Source organism: Babylonia areolata, chromosome 3 (assembly GCF_041734735.1).
Source record: "Babylonia areolata isolate BAREFJ2019XMU chromosome 3, ASM4173473v1, whole genome shotgun sequence".
NCBI lineage: Eukaryota > Metazoa > Mollusca > Gastropoda > Neogastropoda > Buccinidae > Babylonia > Babylonia areolata.
The window spans coordinates 13,757,139-13,773,855 of NC_134878.1; the positions used below are offsets into that span (position 1 = coordinate 13,757,139).

At 36.6% G+C, this 16,717-nt stretch overlaps 1 protein-coding gene across 1 annotated transcript; it reads left to right on the forward strand.

The window, feature by feature from the left end:
• The first annotated feature begins 1,729 nt into the window (after positions 1–1,729).
• On the forward strand, positions 1,730–15,152 carry LOC143279745 (uncharacterized). The gene is made up of 3 exons (XM_076583873.1): positions 1,730–1,860; positions 3,596–3,673; positions 6,255–15,152. The coding sequence occupies exon 3, from the start codon at positions 6,354–6,356 to the stop codon at positions 8,703–8,705; it is 2,352 nt and encodes a 783-aa protein (XP_076439988.1). The 5' UTR covers positions 1,730–1,860; positions 3,596–3,673; positions 6,255–6,353; the 3' UTR covers positions 8,706–15,152.
• The last annotated feature ends 1,565 nt before the right edge of the window (positions 15,153–16,717 follow it).

Consider the following 16,717-nt stretch of genomic DNA (forward strand, 5'->3'; position numbering starts at 1 on the left):
ACGACGTTAACAGCGTTTCACCCCAATTACCACCATCAAAATATTGCAAGCGGAAGGCTCTTATACTGAAGAGGTAAATGTTGACAAAGAATACCACAATTCTGACGACGGAAGCTAAAGGTTGGGTCATTCAGACACCCACTGGACATCCGAGGGGTCTGTGTAGAGGAGAAGAGAGGACTGGCCGTACTGAGTGAGTTAATGTCAGCTGTAAAGCTCGAGTGACATAGAAGGTACAAATCAGAACAAAAGTGGTGCAGAACAAATAAAATGGAACAGAAAGGAAAAAACATAATCAAAGCAAACTAAACTACTAAGGGATAAGCGGTACTTTGGTACTTTTCAATTGCTTAAAAAGTCCATGTGGCAGGGGGGTACTGTGCCTTTTTCCCCCCAGTCGTTCGTCTCCTAGGTTCAGTTGAACAGTATACAGGAAACAAAGTACATCCGTATAATAATTATCTAAGCATGTGACATCGACACACATCATATCAATACGAACACATAACAAAGTACATATAAAACATATAATAATTATTTAAGCATGTAACACTGAAACACGTCATATTAATACGAACACGTCATAAAAATACATTGTCGAAATTGACCATCCAAATGTAACCATTCCTTTTAGTCTACTGATGCCTTTTCCCCCCTCACAGAACCCATACTTAGTTTTTAATTCATTAATGAGTATTCGGACCGATAGTAGACGTTTTACACACACACACACACACACACACACACACACCCGCCCCCTTTTTTTTTTTTTTTCTTTTTTTTTTGTTGTTGTTGTTGTTGTCCAGATTAAACAACATCAAAAATATCTGTCTGGCTAATCGGTGCACATTCATATTCAACAATCTTAACCAGTACTTGATACACCTGAAAGCACTATTTATATACAGTGGATAACGTCCTAGTTCGCCGTATGCAAACTTGTTTGGTACTCTAAGTGGTATGTTCAAAAAACGTTTACATGCAAAGGAATGAACCTTCTCAACATTATCAAGTCTGTTAAGACCCCACATCTCAGAAGCGTTCAAAAGAATGGGTTGTACCTGAGCATCAAATATTTTGAAAAAACATTCTTTGGAAATATCATTCAGCTTCGTTATATATTTTATACAGTCAATGCATGCATGTTGCCTTTTACTGCTAAAGTCTCTACTCCTTTGTTTATACTCATTTTTGTCGTAAAAACAAACCCTAGATAATCATATTCATTCACTATTTTTAAAGCATTTCCATCGAGATTCCACTTTTCATATCTTCCCAAAAAGCCACCTCTTCGAAAAACCATCTTGTCAGTATTTACATTCAAGAAGAGTGTTTTACATGCATTATTCAGAATATTAATTTGATTTTGCAGACCAATCGCAGTGTTAGATAGCAATACTATATCATCCGCGAACAGAAGAATGTACAACTCTAATAAATCAGGCAAAAACTGAATTCCATGAATACCACTGATTTCAATTGCTGATGCAACTGAGAGAGAGAGAGAGAGAGAGAGAGAGAGACGCTTTGACACTTTGATGTCATTGGCCATGAGGTCATTGAGAGAGTGAGAGGGAGAGAGGGGGGGGGGAGCATAAATGAATACAAAAATGGATGAAAGCGCTTAAATCGCCAACCATGACAATGAATCCTAAACGTTAATCGTTCCCTCGGCAGAGTTATCACACTTGTTATACAAAACCGGAAATAAAATCAAACCCCGCTAGACGGCTCTTGTCCATGGCCGAAACAAATTCAGACGGATCGACACCATGTACTCAGAATTTCACTTGTTTACTTGTTGCGTGAGATCATTTCATGAACTGATCAGTGAACGAGACAACTTACATGCACATTCAGGTGACTATTCATATTAGTGAACATATCATTTGCTTCTCATGCGTCCTTTGATGCTTGTTTCGCATTTGTTTACAAGCCGAGATAGAGCGTTACACTCTACTAGAACCTGTGTGTTGCACCAGTTAACAGAGTTCTGTTTCAGCTTGCATGCTTCAGTGCGTTGATTATTGTTTTTGAAAGAAAGCACACAAGAAAATGTCTGAAGTTTCGAACTAACTGGATCAGATCAAACAACAGCACATACCGATGAACGTTTATGTGACTAAAGCCGTTCGTTTGGTTTGTAATTTTGGTTGGCAGTCTTGTTTTACGAGCAGCCGTACTATCTACGTTTCACGATATCGCATTGATCGTTCATGAGTGCGTGTGCGACAGATCCATGTGTGGTGTATTCATTTATAATATGCGTGTGGGTTTATGCACACACACACACACACACACACACACACACACACACACACACACACACACACACACACACACACTGACACAGCGACACAGCCTAACCTCTGACCTACTTCTGCAACAGTCTGTTGATAAAATTAATATGCTGATGTTTTTTGCATCACATTCACTACTGTTATAACAATAATGATAATGTATGTAAATATGGATGTCTACATGTGTGTTCACATACCAATATAGGTTTATTTTGGCATTTTGACTTCGGTACTTCATTCCTTTCAAGCTATCAGTAACTTAACATCATACCACAACAGTGACCTAGATGTTATAAGTTATTGTTAATTTTGAGTTACCATGACTGTGTCATTGTGTTCTGACTGACTTTATTTTTCGTACAAACGTTTCAGTTACTTTTTGATAATGTTTCACTATTGCTGTGTGTACAGTTTGGCAAATGAACAGATTTGTATTAGCAGTTTTTGTCGTTGTTTTTTAGAAGTAATTTGTTTGTTTATTTCTCAGTTAGCCTCATTTGTTATAACTTTTTCCTGTATCATGCAAACATGATTCCTGAATCAATAAGCAGCAATGGCTTGAAGTTGTTTGCCATTTTCTTATAACTAATCCAAATTATTGTACTTGTAGTAACATGACAGTACTTGTTTGTTACAAATCTCCAACCCTCCTCCCCTCTCTCTGTCCAATCTCGGTCTCTGTCACTTATTTTTCTAAATAAATACATACCATCAGTATAATATGCTGAGGTTGAAATGAATTTAATTCACCACATGTCAATTTTCTGTCTGGTATATTTGTTATTAACTTGAAAGGCCTTGTTTGCTCTTGAAATGAAAGTGATTTATGTATTTCATATTCCTGTTACTGTTGTGACTGTTTGTAGGAAATTGTATGTTGTAATTTGTGTCAAATGAGGAATATATGAATAGAGATGGAGCTTCCTTTTCTGTTTGAGGAAGTTTTGGGGGTATTTATCTGCATGTTTATCACATACATGCCTGAATGCAAGCTCATGGGAAATGCTAAGCAGATTTATATGCCTTGAAGTTTTGTGCTATTTCTGTATTAGCAAGAGTACCAGTATATGTTTGTTGTTTAATATTTTTTAAGATCACTTGATAAATTGAATTCACAGATATTGTTTGTGTTTGATATTTTCTAAGGTCATGTGATAAATTGAAAACACTGCTAAAATTGCTCATAACATTTAACATGGGCATGTATGTTTTAAAAATCCATTTGAAATATTGGACTCATGTAAAATTATTCGGACTGAATTTTTAAAATGAAATTTGTTTGAATTTATTTTCAGTGATCAGGAGGCCCAGAAGTTTGCAGTCTTCCATCCCATTTTCCAGTATTGTGAGCAGTGTCTCAGATCCACCTCACAGTGAGTGTTTTTATCATTCATGAATCTAGAGGAGAAATATAGTTGAATTACTATTCAGTGAATGGGGATTTGCAAGACATTAAGTGTGTTGTGTAGTTATAAAATGAATTTTCAACAAGGTTATTTTTACCTTTTAGTTTTACTGCTTTAGCAAGAACTGCTCAAAGTCTGTAGCTGAAAATAATGATATTAGTTATTACAGAATAGAAGCTTAACTTCCTTAAGTGTACATCAGTTAAGTCTGTTGTGGACAGACCCAGCAACTATTTTTAACTTGGGAAATGAGTGTGCTTAATGCTTATGAGAGTGGATGAATCACGAGTTATTCTATTATAAAAAGAGTACAGGGTGAGGTGAGGGTGATGGGGGGAGGGGGGGGGGGCAGAATCAGTTGCCACGAAAGAACAAAAAGTATTTAGACATAGAATTAGGTAATGATCATTAAGATTTGGACTTGAAATATGCACACAACCATTGTGTGCATGCTGAAGTAAAATACTATGAACTATTAATAAGTTATCATGATAAACATGAGTTTGTCAAGTACTGACTAGGAAGCAGACATGTCACAAGTTAGAGAACTAAAGCATGACTACATAAAAATGGTAACTTCCTGTTTTGTGTTGAACTCTGATGTTGCAACAATTTTTAGTTTGATCATTAATTGGTATGCAAAAATACGGCAAAAGATATTGAGAAATATTCTCATTGATGTTTGCTTGCTTTTGTGTTCACAGGTATGTACACATGTATTCTCTGTGTGTGCGTGTGTGTGTGTGCACATGTGAATTTGCGGAAATTCTGTAAAATGTACTAAAAAATTCTAAGTGTTGTGGGATGCTCTCAATTACACTCTACTTCCAATTAAAGTGTAGTAAATAACAAGATATTCTGGGCAGTTGATGATAGGATAACAGGACAGATTAGCTTTAGATAGGTAAGAATCTCTTACAGCCTTAAATGATAATAATAATGATATTTATAGGTATTACAAGTTTATTAGTTATATGGCACAAACTCTCCATGTGATGGGCTCCAAGTGCCTTACATGAAACAGTACATACAGTTGTACATAATGTTACCTCTGAATATGAAAAAAACAAAATATATACAATGTACGTGTATCTGTACACCAGGATCAGTTGCCACGATTGATCAAAAATATTTGGACATAGAATTAGGAAATGATCATTGAGATTTGGACTTGAAATGTGCACATTACCATTGTGTGCATGCTGAAGTAAAAAACCATAAATAAGCTATCATGACAAACAATGAGTTTGTCAAATACTGACCAGGAAGCAGAAATGTCACAAGTTGGAGTACTAAACATGACTACATAACTTCCTTTTTTGTGTTGAACTCTGATGTTGCAACATTTTTCAGTTTGATCATTAACTGGTATGGAAAAAAAGGCAGAAGATGTTGATAACTATTCTCATTAATGTTTGCTTGCTTGTGTGTCCACAGGTATGTATACATGTATTCTGTGTGTGTGTGTGTGTGTGCATTGGTGGAAATTCTTAAAAATGTACTCACAAATTCTAAGTGTGGGATGCTGTCTTTTATACACTACTTCTGGACAGTGAATCATGGGAAAACAGAACAGATTAGCTTTAGATAGATATGAAATTCTTACAGCCTTAAAAGTAAGTTAAATGATAATAATAATAATAGATAGTACAGTTATAAGTTATATGGCACAAACACCCCATATGATGGGCTCTAAGCAGCTTACATGAAACAGTACATTAAAATGTGCATAACAGCATACCTCTGCATATGAAAAAACAACATATATGTGTGTCTGTATACTAAGACAACACCACAAATTGCAGATCTGAACAATCATATACACACACGCACGCACACACACACACACACACACACACACACACACACACACACACACACTCACTCTCTCTCTCTCTCTCTCTCTCTCTCTCTCTCTCTCTCTGCGCGCGCGCACACACAAATATGACAAAAATACCCATCACACGCGCTCATGCACATACACGCACACACACACACAAACACCTACCCACAGACAATCACACTACATGATGATTTCAGTAGAGGGTAAAGTGGGGTGGTTAGGAGGAGGAAGAATACAGCTGTGCTTCATCACACTCAAAAGCCTGTTTGAATAGTTGGGTTTTCAAGTTAGTTTTAGAAGAGGACTGCATTGGAAAGTCATGGAGATCCAGAGGAAGAGAATTCCAGACAGAAAGTGCTTGATACTGAAAGGCCCTTTGGCCAAATGTCTTTGAAGAGGTTTTGGGGACTCCAAGGAGCTTTTCAGCAGAAGACCTGAGAGAACAGGAAGGGGTGAAAATACAAAGGACAGAAATTCATGTTTACTGTGGTATTTATTCATGCAAATAGTAGTGTGCAAGTTATTTGAATAATTTTGTGAATAAGATTTAATGCTTTTCACTTATTTCAGAGTGATTGTTTCTTAAACTGATTTTCATTATAATCATTTCATATCATCATTGTAAGATGTATCTATATTGGTATTGTATCTCCAGTGCTGATTAGATTAAACACCTATTCAGTCTGCGATTCATTTGTGTTACAGGTGTAGTGCCAAGACGCAGGGATTGGTGTGATCTGCTGTTGAACAGGTCCAAAGCAGTGTAGCTCAGATACCATTGGATATGTCTGACTGTCCACCACCATGTCCTTTGATGGAGTCTTCAGTAAATGGTTAGAAGCACAAGATAAAGAGGACAGCAACCAGACTGCAGGTTCGCCAGAACAACAGCAGAGGAGTGTTGGGGAAACCAACTGGGAAGGGGATAAACTACATGGTCCTCAAAATGCATCAGGAACAAAATCCTTAAAGCAAACATTAGAGAGCTGTGCATTGGATATCCCTCCCAGGCAGGCAGGGGGGAGGATTCAGTCCTCAAGTTCACATTCTCTTCGAATTTCCCGCTCACTCAGAGATGTTGAAGACGTACAGTCTGGAGACACAGTCAAGCAGCCTTACCGTAAGGACAGAATCAAGGACTGCAATGGAGAAAGTAATGAGCATTGTGAACAGGCCATAGGTTCCATGGTGGACTGCAAACAGAGGAAGCAAAACATGCCTGCAGAGGGACAGGAACGCCAACAGTGCCATACCCATTCTCCTCTGACTGATTTGAGAGACCTCTCCCCCACCACTTCTCCTGCTGGCGTGGAAGGATTGAGACTGGATCCAGTGCTGAGCCCAGAGCATGACCTGCCCATGGAGCCAGACTCCACCTCAGAGTGTCTGGCTGCGAGCAAGAGTGTCAAATCCAGGAAAGGATGTGAGGTCAGCAACAGCATGCACAAAATGTACCATGTGGGGGAAGACTTCCCCTGCAGCACAGGGGAATCCAACCCCAGAGCCAGAATCGGTGCAGTGGCTGTCCATGTGGAGGAAAGTCAAGCTGAGTGTGACAGTACTTGCATGTTATTAGCCTCGCCCAATGCCATCTCCCCAGCTAGTCAGGGAGAGATAGAGGAACGCGTGTGCCCCTTTCTTACAGACCACGAAGATGGTGCTAGTCCTGCTCATTGTGTGTGCCAATGCAGATCACTGCCACCTCCTGCAAACCTGTCGCCCAGGGACCATGTGCCAACCATTACCACTGCCACCTCTGCCAGCCCTCCCTCTCTGGCCTTTCCTCACCTAACTGTGAGAATCATTGCCACAAAATCAGATAACAGCAGTTCAGAGACAAAATCAAAATCCCCTCTCATCAGTCCCAGAAATCATTATGAATGCAGAACTACTTCAGATTTAGAACACTTTGCAACTAAGCTAGATTTACGAAGGAAGAAAATAGATGAAAAGCAGCAAAACAAGACAACACCTGTCAGTTTACAAGGGAAAGAGTGTGGTAAACAATATCTTACGCAATATGCAGAAACGCAGTCTGCAGTGAGGGTTACTGCATCAGTAGTGAAGAAGGATTCTGCAGCAGTTGTCAAATCTCAGGTGGATTTGTTTGAGCTCAGCACAGACAAAGCAGGATCATCAAAGCATGATTATAGTAATAATTCTGGTGAGTTGGGTGTGAGTGCAAAATGTGACTCAAAGCAGAATGATGTTTGTGATTTTGCCAAGCACATAGACTGGGACACAGCTGTGGCTGAAACATTTGAAAGCTCTACCAGTGTAAGAGGCTATGATGGTGAGAGCAAACCAGGCATTATCCTCAAAATTAGGGCCAAAGCTGTGGTTCCATGCTTGGAGAAAAACCTGGATCCTAACTCTGTAAAAACTGCCTCACCGCAGAAGCGAAAGAGTGAACCTTTGGGCAGCCCTGAAATACTCTCTCGACTTCGAAAAAGGCAAAAATCTGAAGTGGCCACATCAGAAACTAGTTGTTCTTTGGAACAAGCTCATTGTGAAGAACGTGCTGATCAGTGTAAGTCAAAGAGAAAGCCATCAAGGTCTGCTGCAGATGATGGGTGTTCTTGTCGCAATTCAGCAACCTCCAAACGAAAGTGCCGCAACACAGTGCAACCTGATGGGGACTTGAAAGCCTACACTAAGCATCTCTCGCCCAGTGACAGCAAATTCGTGGAGTCCTCTACTAGACTGTCTAGACTGCAAACATTAACTTACAACCTTGTGTTCTCTCTTTTCCCTTTCCTCAGACAGCAGCTAAACCACATCACGCCTGAATCGCATCATTTCACTAAAATAGTTGATGAGATTATCGGCTCATTAGAACGTTCAGACTCAGATGAAGTTTTGAAAGACTTTGAGCACTTAGGTGAGCTGTTTGAAAAGTTGAAAGTGGAAGACAGTGAGCTTGTGCCAGTCTTTTCTCCTCAAGTAGTTCTTTGCAGTGACCCTTTGCACTCTCTGGAAGATTTCCAGCAGAAAGTGTGCAGTTTACTCCAACTTCTCCTCCCTGATCTCACCATTTCTCTTTCTGACTGTTTCCTGCAGTCTTCCAGTCAGCTTGAAGAGGTGGTGAAACGAGTGCTCTTGGTCAACAAAACCAAAGACAAAGGTGCAAGAAAATGTCGTGTCATGTCGTTGTAAATTCACCCAAAGAATATCCAGACACATATTTCTTGCACATCCCTTTTGTTTACAAGTAGACTTGTATGTATTATCCCATAGTGACAGCCTCTTCCAGGCACTGCAATCATGCAAAGGAAATGATCAGAATTTTTACTTAGCACTGTAATAACCAGTGTATGGATTGTTGTCTTTTTCGTGTCAAAATAAAGATTGACATCTTTCAGTTGAGAAGATTTTTCTGACTTTGAGTTTGAGACAAGATCATGAGAGACCACCAAAAAAAGGATACATACTGCTGCTCTGTCTGATCCTAAAGGAGGGCCAGATATGTAGATGTACGGTGTGGCAGCCAACTGGCTGAGCCAGCTGTTGCCAGGAGACTTTGCTTTCTTTAGAAAAAGAATTACGGAAAACCAAACTTCCCAATACAATATGAGTAATTGGGAAGGTGAAAAACATTTTACTTTCAGTCAAGACAGCAAACACTTTGTGGTATGTGGTAAAGTGGTCAGCATGCGATTGTAAAATTTGATTTTCACGTGTGTTTTACCTCTTGATATCACCACAAACATCACCAAAAACAAATGATTCTAAAACTAGTGAAAGGAGCTGTATATCAGTTTTATCAGTCTTTATTTTGGTACTGAATAAAGCAGTCCATACAACATGAGTGGATTGTAGATAAAGATTCCACCCTTCCTTTATTTATCCATACCAGTTTTGTGTGGTGATTTTCCTTTTACAATTTCTGAATTTCATGTTGCCCTCATTAAGGCATTTTGATAATTTAATAGAGTTTGTATAATAAATTCTGAGTGTGTTTTGTATCAGATGTGAGTTTAGCTTGTTAATGAAAAACAGATTTTTAAAACTTTCATTGTTTTGATATATTACAAGAGTTATATATATAGAATGAAAGTAACCATTTTAAGAATAGAGGATGTGTGTAAGTTGATGAATGCAAAACAGGTTGATTTTTTGGTAGTATTTCAGTCATTGTTTCTTTGTCAGGAATGGGTAGGGAAGGAGATGATGATGGACCAGAGTATTGTTCATTTCATGAAAAATCGTGTTCCATTTTTTCCCTTCTCATACATGTTACAAATTATATCATGCTGAGACATGAAGATTGGTTCCCAGGAGCAGTCTACTGAAGGAAGGTTTTGAGTGAATGACAGTGAATAGGCACAATAGCCAAGCTGTCAGAGAGTTCTTTAGACTTACACTCCATATGTTTGTTCAGTGCTTGATCTGAATGCCAGCTGCACATTGTTGGTTAACTAAGATGGAAAGTTTGTCTATCAGGTCAGCATGAACAATATGCAGACCTGCTAGAGCCGTATTCACCTTCATGTGTTAACACTAAGTGGTTGCATAAAATTAAAATTGGATACACAGAAACCCCAACAAGCTTGGCATGCCATGCTGAATAGAGGTATCAGAACAGTAAGTGTACGTGGAAAGCCCACACATTTAAACCTGGGAACGCAGGAGTTGTGGCCCATTAATACAAAAGCAGACTTGAGTGTTGATAAATGTTTGCTTCACGTTTGCTGTGGTATGTGTACGCATTACCTCAAGCTTCAAGGAACTTCAGCATTTTGGACCACATTATGCTATGTTATGACTGATTTTACTTGTCTTCTCCAACCTCCTTCACCCCTTTCTTCTTCTTCTTCTTCTTCTTCTTCTTCTTCTTCTTCTACTTCTTTTTCTTTCTTTCTTTCTTTCTTTCTTTTTTTTTTTAAGAACATCATCATGAAAAACATAAAATGAATCTGAGTGGTTGAATGATTTGCTGAAAAATGTTTTAATTTCGTGTGTATTTTAACTGAGAGACACTGTGAGTGTGAAATTTTGGCAGAGAGAGAAATATATACTTATTGGGTGACAATAAATTGATTATACTCGGCTCTTGTTTTCTTGATTAATTGATTCATAAATCATAATTATGTGGTAATGTACTGAGCTCCAGTATACCTTGATTCATAGATCATTAAATTGGAAACAGTATTAGTTTACTAATGGATGGACATGGAAATAGTGCTGTATTTTTGTTCTTGGTTTGGTTTTGGATTTATTTTCTGGGGAAGTCGCATAGGAGGATTATGTACCATCACTTATGAATGAACTGTGGAGAACAAAAGAGTGTTTTTACTACTGATAGAAAGTTGTTTTTTGTTTGGTTGGTTGTTTTGTTTTTTTTGACATGTGTTTGTTGTAGTTTGACTTCTTTCATTAGTCAGTACTGGTCACCAAGAGAAACCTATGTTTCGTAGCCAAGGAATTCGGGATGGCATCATGGTGATCATGGTGTAGGTCAGCAAAGACCAGAAAAGAGCTATTCAGACTTGTATTTGTACAATATATTACTATTGAACTTCTTGCTGATCTGGATCTTTGACTAGTTATAGAATGCCAAACTCAAAGATAACAGTAAATATTTCAATGTACACATGCGCATCTGCATAAAATGTGACAAATCAAATGTTTACACACACACACACACACACACACACATGTACGCACATGCACACAGTGTTTGTTTCAGATTTTGTTTACATTCATGGGTATACATATAGGTTTGCAGTGTTATCACTACTTTCAGTGCTGCAGTTTAAAAATTATGTGGATGAACCGATGTCACCACTTTTAGAGTCTATTGTTATAGGATATATGTTTGCACAACTGTACGATAAATGTGCAATTAGTGATGTATACAGGGTGAAAAATGATATATAAAAAATGAAGACCAGTTGAGGGTTACGGTATACATACGGTACATTATGTGTCTTATTGCTAAAAGCTAGTATAGTTCAATACTACCAGCAGTATTTGAGATAGTCTAGCAGCACCCCTCCCCTCCCCTCCCCATCCTCATTTTTTTTGTGTTTATTTATTTGCCTTGTTCAAATATTTCTTGTTTTGAATATTTTTGCTTTACCTTATTTTTATTCTCAATATAATGTTTGAAAGTATGAGTACATTTATGTAAGTTTGTGCCCTGTCTTTGTTATGTAGTGTGGCATTAAATTTATATGTTTTAAAACAAAAACTGTTAATCTGTTATCTTGTGTTTTGCTGTTACATTTGTATCAAGAAAATTATAAAATGATAAAGCAAAAATTATTAAGATGGAAGAAAATCTAATCATGTTATTATTAGATCATTTAACCATTGTCATCAGGATGTTAGAAAATCAGAACACACCACCAAGTTTGTTTGTTGATGTTGTTTTTCTTCCAGCATTTTGTTTTCTGTTGTTTGGTTTTGTTAGCGTCATTTAAATACATATGAAAGCATGATAACATACATTTTGTTTGACTGTAATTGTTACTGCATAGGTTAGTATCTTTCTGCCCTTTTTTTAATTAGAAACTGTGGTGGATTTTTTTCCCCTAAAACAGAATAACCTGATTTTAATTTGGGAACTATAGAATAGAGTGGACGACATTTTGTTCGCTAATTTAGTAATATGTTCAGAGGCACTGGAGTAATGCTACTTGTAATAATAATGTTATGTAGTATTAGTAAATCAGATAATTTTTGCTTCTCCATTCTTAATGTCCAACTCCCATGAAAGTTAAGGTTCAATATTCTGATTACAAAGGATTTGGATTGTTAAGGGTGAAGATTAATGTCCACACATATAATGATATATAGCACTCTTGTACCAGTACATGAATCTTGAACATGTGTTCTACCACATGTAATGATTCATGCTATAATTTGAGCATGAATCAGTGAGTCGTTTGAACATGAAGATAGCAAATTTGCATCCTCAGAGAGCAGAATAATTTACATGCCAGATTGGTGGCTTGAAAAATTCCTGTAATAAAAAGTCCATGCACAGCTCAGAGATAAACAGACACAGCAAAAATAAAAGACTAAAACTGATGACTGGTTCACAGATTTAGGCAGAAATGGGAAGCTTAAATTTACTTTTATGTGTGTGTGGTTGGTTGCTTTGGGTTTCTTTCTTTAAAAAAGAAAAAAAAAATTTACTTGTTTTATTTTTTCAATCAGAAATAGATTTTCGAATTTATTCTATTATTTCAGTTGGACTCATTTCATGAAGCAAGCTGTTTTGAAATAATGAATACTGTATATTTGCTGGTTTTTTTTGTTTTTAATACAAAATTGACGTATGTATTTGGATGGACTTTCAGTTACTTATGAATGAGCTATGTTTGATGTATGAAATTCTTTATACATGTATTTGACATTTTCCTTATTTGGTCAGCAAACTTGACTTTGGCCTCCACTTTTTTTTTAATTTTTTTTTTTTATCAGGAGTGTGGAAACAACTATCTATCTGTACATTACTCCCCTCACCCTGCCTCTCCCCTCCCTCTGTATGTAGCTACATTTGGCACTGGAAGAATGATTTGCATGACTTGCTGCATGCATTTGAGTGCTGTTGAACATTATGAGTGTCGCAAAAGTGTTTGCTATGAGCATAAAAGAGAGACCCTGTATAAATTTCAAAAAAATTTTTACAAGTCAGTGTGAGACTTTGCCTTTCATGTTTCTTTTGAAATGATAAAGGTGTTTCTCTGTATAAGTCTATGACTTCATAAATAGAAGTAGAAATAAATGTTTATTAAAAAATAATAATAATAATTTAAAAAAAAAAAAAAAAAAAACCATCTTTGTGGAGTTTAGGACAAATGTACAATACCAGAAGCATGACTTTTTTGTTCTCTTTCAGTCTGTGCTCATTTCACAAAGTTTTCTTAAAAATCCCTGTGGTGGAAAAAAATCATTTTTCATCAGTACCATTTGTTTTATCATCATGTTTATTTTTCACAACTCACCAGGGTTGTTTTTTTTCTTCTCTGATTATATTTATTATGTTTGCAGATAGACCACCTGCCCATGATAGATCCTTTGAAGTCAGTAATACATCTATCTGTGGCATTCAGGTCAAAACTGGAAGCCCCAGCAAGTGCAAACTGAAAAAAGATGCATGCCCCAAAACAGTTTATACTAATGATATAACGTGCAAATTGAGGAGTAAAGACATGGGCCTGAAATGGTTTATGTTGTTTATATTGATCATCTAATTCTAATTAGAGTGTCAAGCTTTTGACCTGCCTCACTGTGACAGCGTTGAGGAAGTAGGAGGGAAGGGCTTTAAAACATCTCTTTACTTCTGCCAGAGTGTTTTGCAGCGGTACAGTATTTTCTAGAAGAGAGACAACATTACAAAAAAAATTATTATTCTTCCTTGACTCGGTGTAGATTCATTGGGGCACTGCACAGAAGAACTGTTCTCCAGATTCCCCCAGTTCCATTGGTTGTGTGTTAAAAACTGCTATATGGATGATATTTCCTTTGTTTTGTAAGCAAAGAAAAAGAAGATGTGACCCAGTACTCTGCATATTCAACATTCTGATTAACATTAAAGAGTTTTCCTCTGTGGTTGGCATCCAGGAAGAAGAATCATAACAAGCCATTCCTTTGACAAGAATTTTGCTCGAGTTGATTATTGTCTGTACATTAATACCAAGATATTTTGCTTGCTGAGTACATTAAAACAAATTTTTGGAGTTCAAATTGTTGCCTTAAGTCCTTTCAGTCACAGTGACTGTATTTATGATGATTTTTTTTTTCTTTCTTCTTTTTTTTCCTTTTTTTTTTTTTTTTTTAATGAAAAAGGTTCCATCAGTATTGTTGTGCTTCTCTCACCATTACTACTGCTGCATTTATTACTATTACTGTTTCATGGTTTATTCAAATTATTGTTATTATCATTGCTGTTCTTGTTTTTTTTGTGTGCTCTGCTATTATTCTCCATGTTCTCTAGTTGCTATTTTGACTGTTAAGTATCATTATTATTCAAATAATCAAGTAGGATTGTGTGTGTGTGTGTGTGTGTGGCAGCAGGTGTGTCTATATGTATACCTGTTGGTCATCTCAGTAGCAGCCAGTTATGCTCTTTGTTATGCTATGCTGTCAGTATCTAAATATGATAAGGAGATCTATATATATAGAAAGTTATGAAATCCAGTGGAACTTTTAAAACTTCTGACTACAACTTTTTGATACTGGTCAAAATCTTTAAAAGGTGTTAGTTGCCATGGATTTCATGATATTGGAAATTTTTCTCAATATGTAGAAATGGACTGTGAAAATCAGTTTTATTGGCTGTCCTGCTTTGTTGGTTTGATGTCTTGATTTCTTATTATCGCTTAACATTGACATTGCAAGGATCATGAACAAAGCAAAGACAGGGATGTTTCAATGCTGTTAACTACAGTTTTGGGTTCAAAGGTATAAAGTTCTAAGGGTGAGCTTCAGATATCCATCTTAAAAGTAGCTGGCCATCTGAAATCTGATTCAGAGTTGCACTCGTTTGTTAGAACAGTAACTTCCTATCCCTTCAGATGTTTTGTTTGTTTATTTTTTGTTGTTGATTTTTGTTATTGTTGTTTTGTTTTTAGTTGTTGTTGGTTGGGTTTTTTTTTTTTTTTGGGGGGGGTTTGTTTTTTTTTTTGTTTTTTGTTTTTGGTTTTTTTTAGTTTCTTCACAAGTAGAAGCATGACATTAATCATCAGTCATGCTTGTATCAGTCTATCAACATATGTCTGAAAATTGTGACCAGTTGTGGGGCACTTCGGCCTCACAAAAGACTATGGTTCAGGTGAATCTTTTTGCAGCTTTTTGGACCCAAACCAAATTCTCATTTGAAAAGAAAATATGTTTACTGTCAGTATAATTCCAAGATATTTCTGAATGGCCCATGTGTTTTACTGTAGTTTACCTTGTTAAGTTTTTGTTTTGATCCATCAACAGTGAATATCACTTCTCAGGTTTTGTATGAAATTTCTTTCACAACAATTTCAAAAGACAGCCCAGTTCACTTACTGCATTACTGTAATCTTCCAAAAAATGTGTGTGTGTGTGTGTGTGTATATATATATATATATATATATATATATATATATATATATATATATATCCATACAGTATACTTACTGACCTACTTACTTTCTTTCTTACTTTGGGGGTTGTTAACAGGGCTGAGTGAGTTGTTAATTAGTTACTAGTTGTAGGAAGCGAGAAACAGAAGCCAGAAAGATGTTTTCATACATGTCTGTCAATTTTGAGTCACTTTTATGACCAGTCTTAAAATGTTGATACTTGACAATTTTATGTATGGAAGAAATCTGGGTGTTTATGGTTCACAGTGAAAACAATACTGTTTATTTCAAATTCTTCTCTCTTTTTTTTTTCTTTTTCTTTTTGTGACCGTGCTGATTAAAATAAACAAAACAAAATTAAGTCAACAACTTTTTTATATTTTTATGAAGACAGTTCATGGAAAAGACATTGATAGTGTTCATTGTTTTGAATAAACAAGGCAAACTGGCAATGTTTGATCAGCTGTTTTGATGACTTAATGAATACACCATTAGATGTTGGGTTTCCATGGCTGTATGGTTTTGTTTATAATGTAGTTCTTGACCAAAAAAGAAAAAAATGTATCTGTGATGGCACAAGATAAAATGGACTCTGTTGTTCATTGGGATGTTAACAGGATAATCATGCATTTTCCCTTTTCTTCAAATGGGTTGTGTTCATGTGGTGTGTGTTAGTGGGTATTTGTATGTGTATAAGTGTTTGTGTGTATAGCAGGATACTTGTGCATTTTCCCTTCTTCTAATGCATTGTGTTTGTCCGGTGTGTGTTAGTAGGTATTAGTATGAGTGTGTGTGTGTGTGTGTGTGTGTAAAGACAGAGGTGTTATTCACACTTCTGTTCCAGTCTACTTGTAACTTTTTGCAGCAACCTCACAAAGAATTCTTGTTCAAGACCAACAAAAAAAAAAAAAAAAAAAAAGAAAGAAAAAAAAAGATGAAAAAGAAATGTGTACACACATACCAAAATACAGGAAACTGTTAAAAATGAATGAAAAGGATATTTGTTCATGTCTTTTTTCTGTGTTAGTTTGGCAAGCACTAAAACCAGTTTCTTTGCACTGCCTCTGTCGCCCCAGCACCCACCCCCCCTCCCCCCATGCCTCC

Coding starts and splice junctions, on each gene's coding strand:
- LOC143279745 (XM_076583873.1), top strand. CDS start 6,354: ATGTCCTTTGATGGAGTCTTCAGTAAATGGTTAGAAGCACAAGATAAA.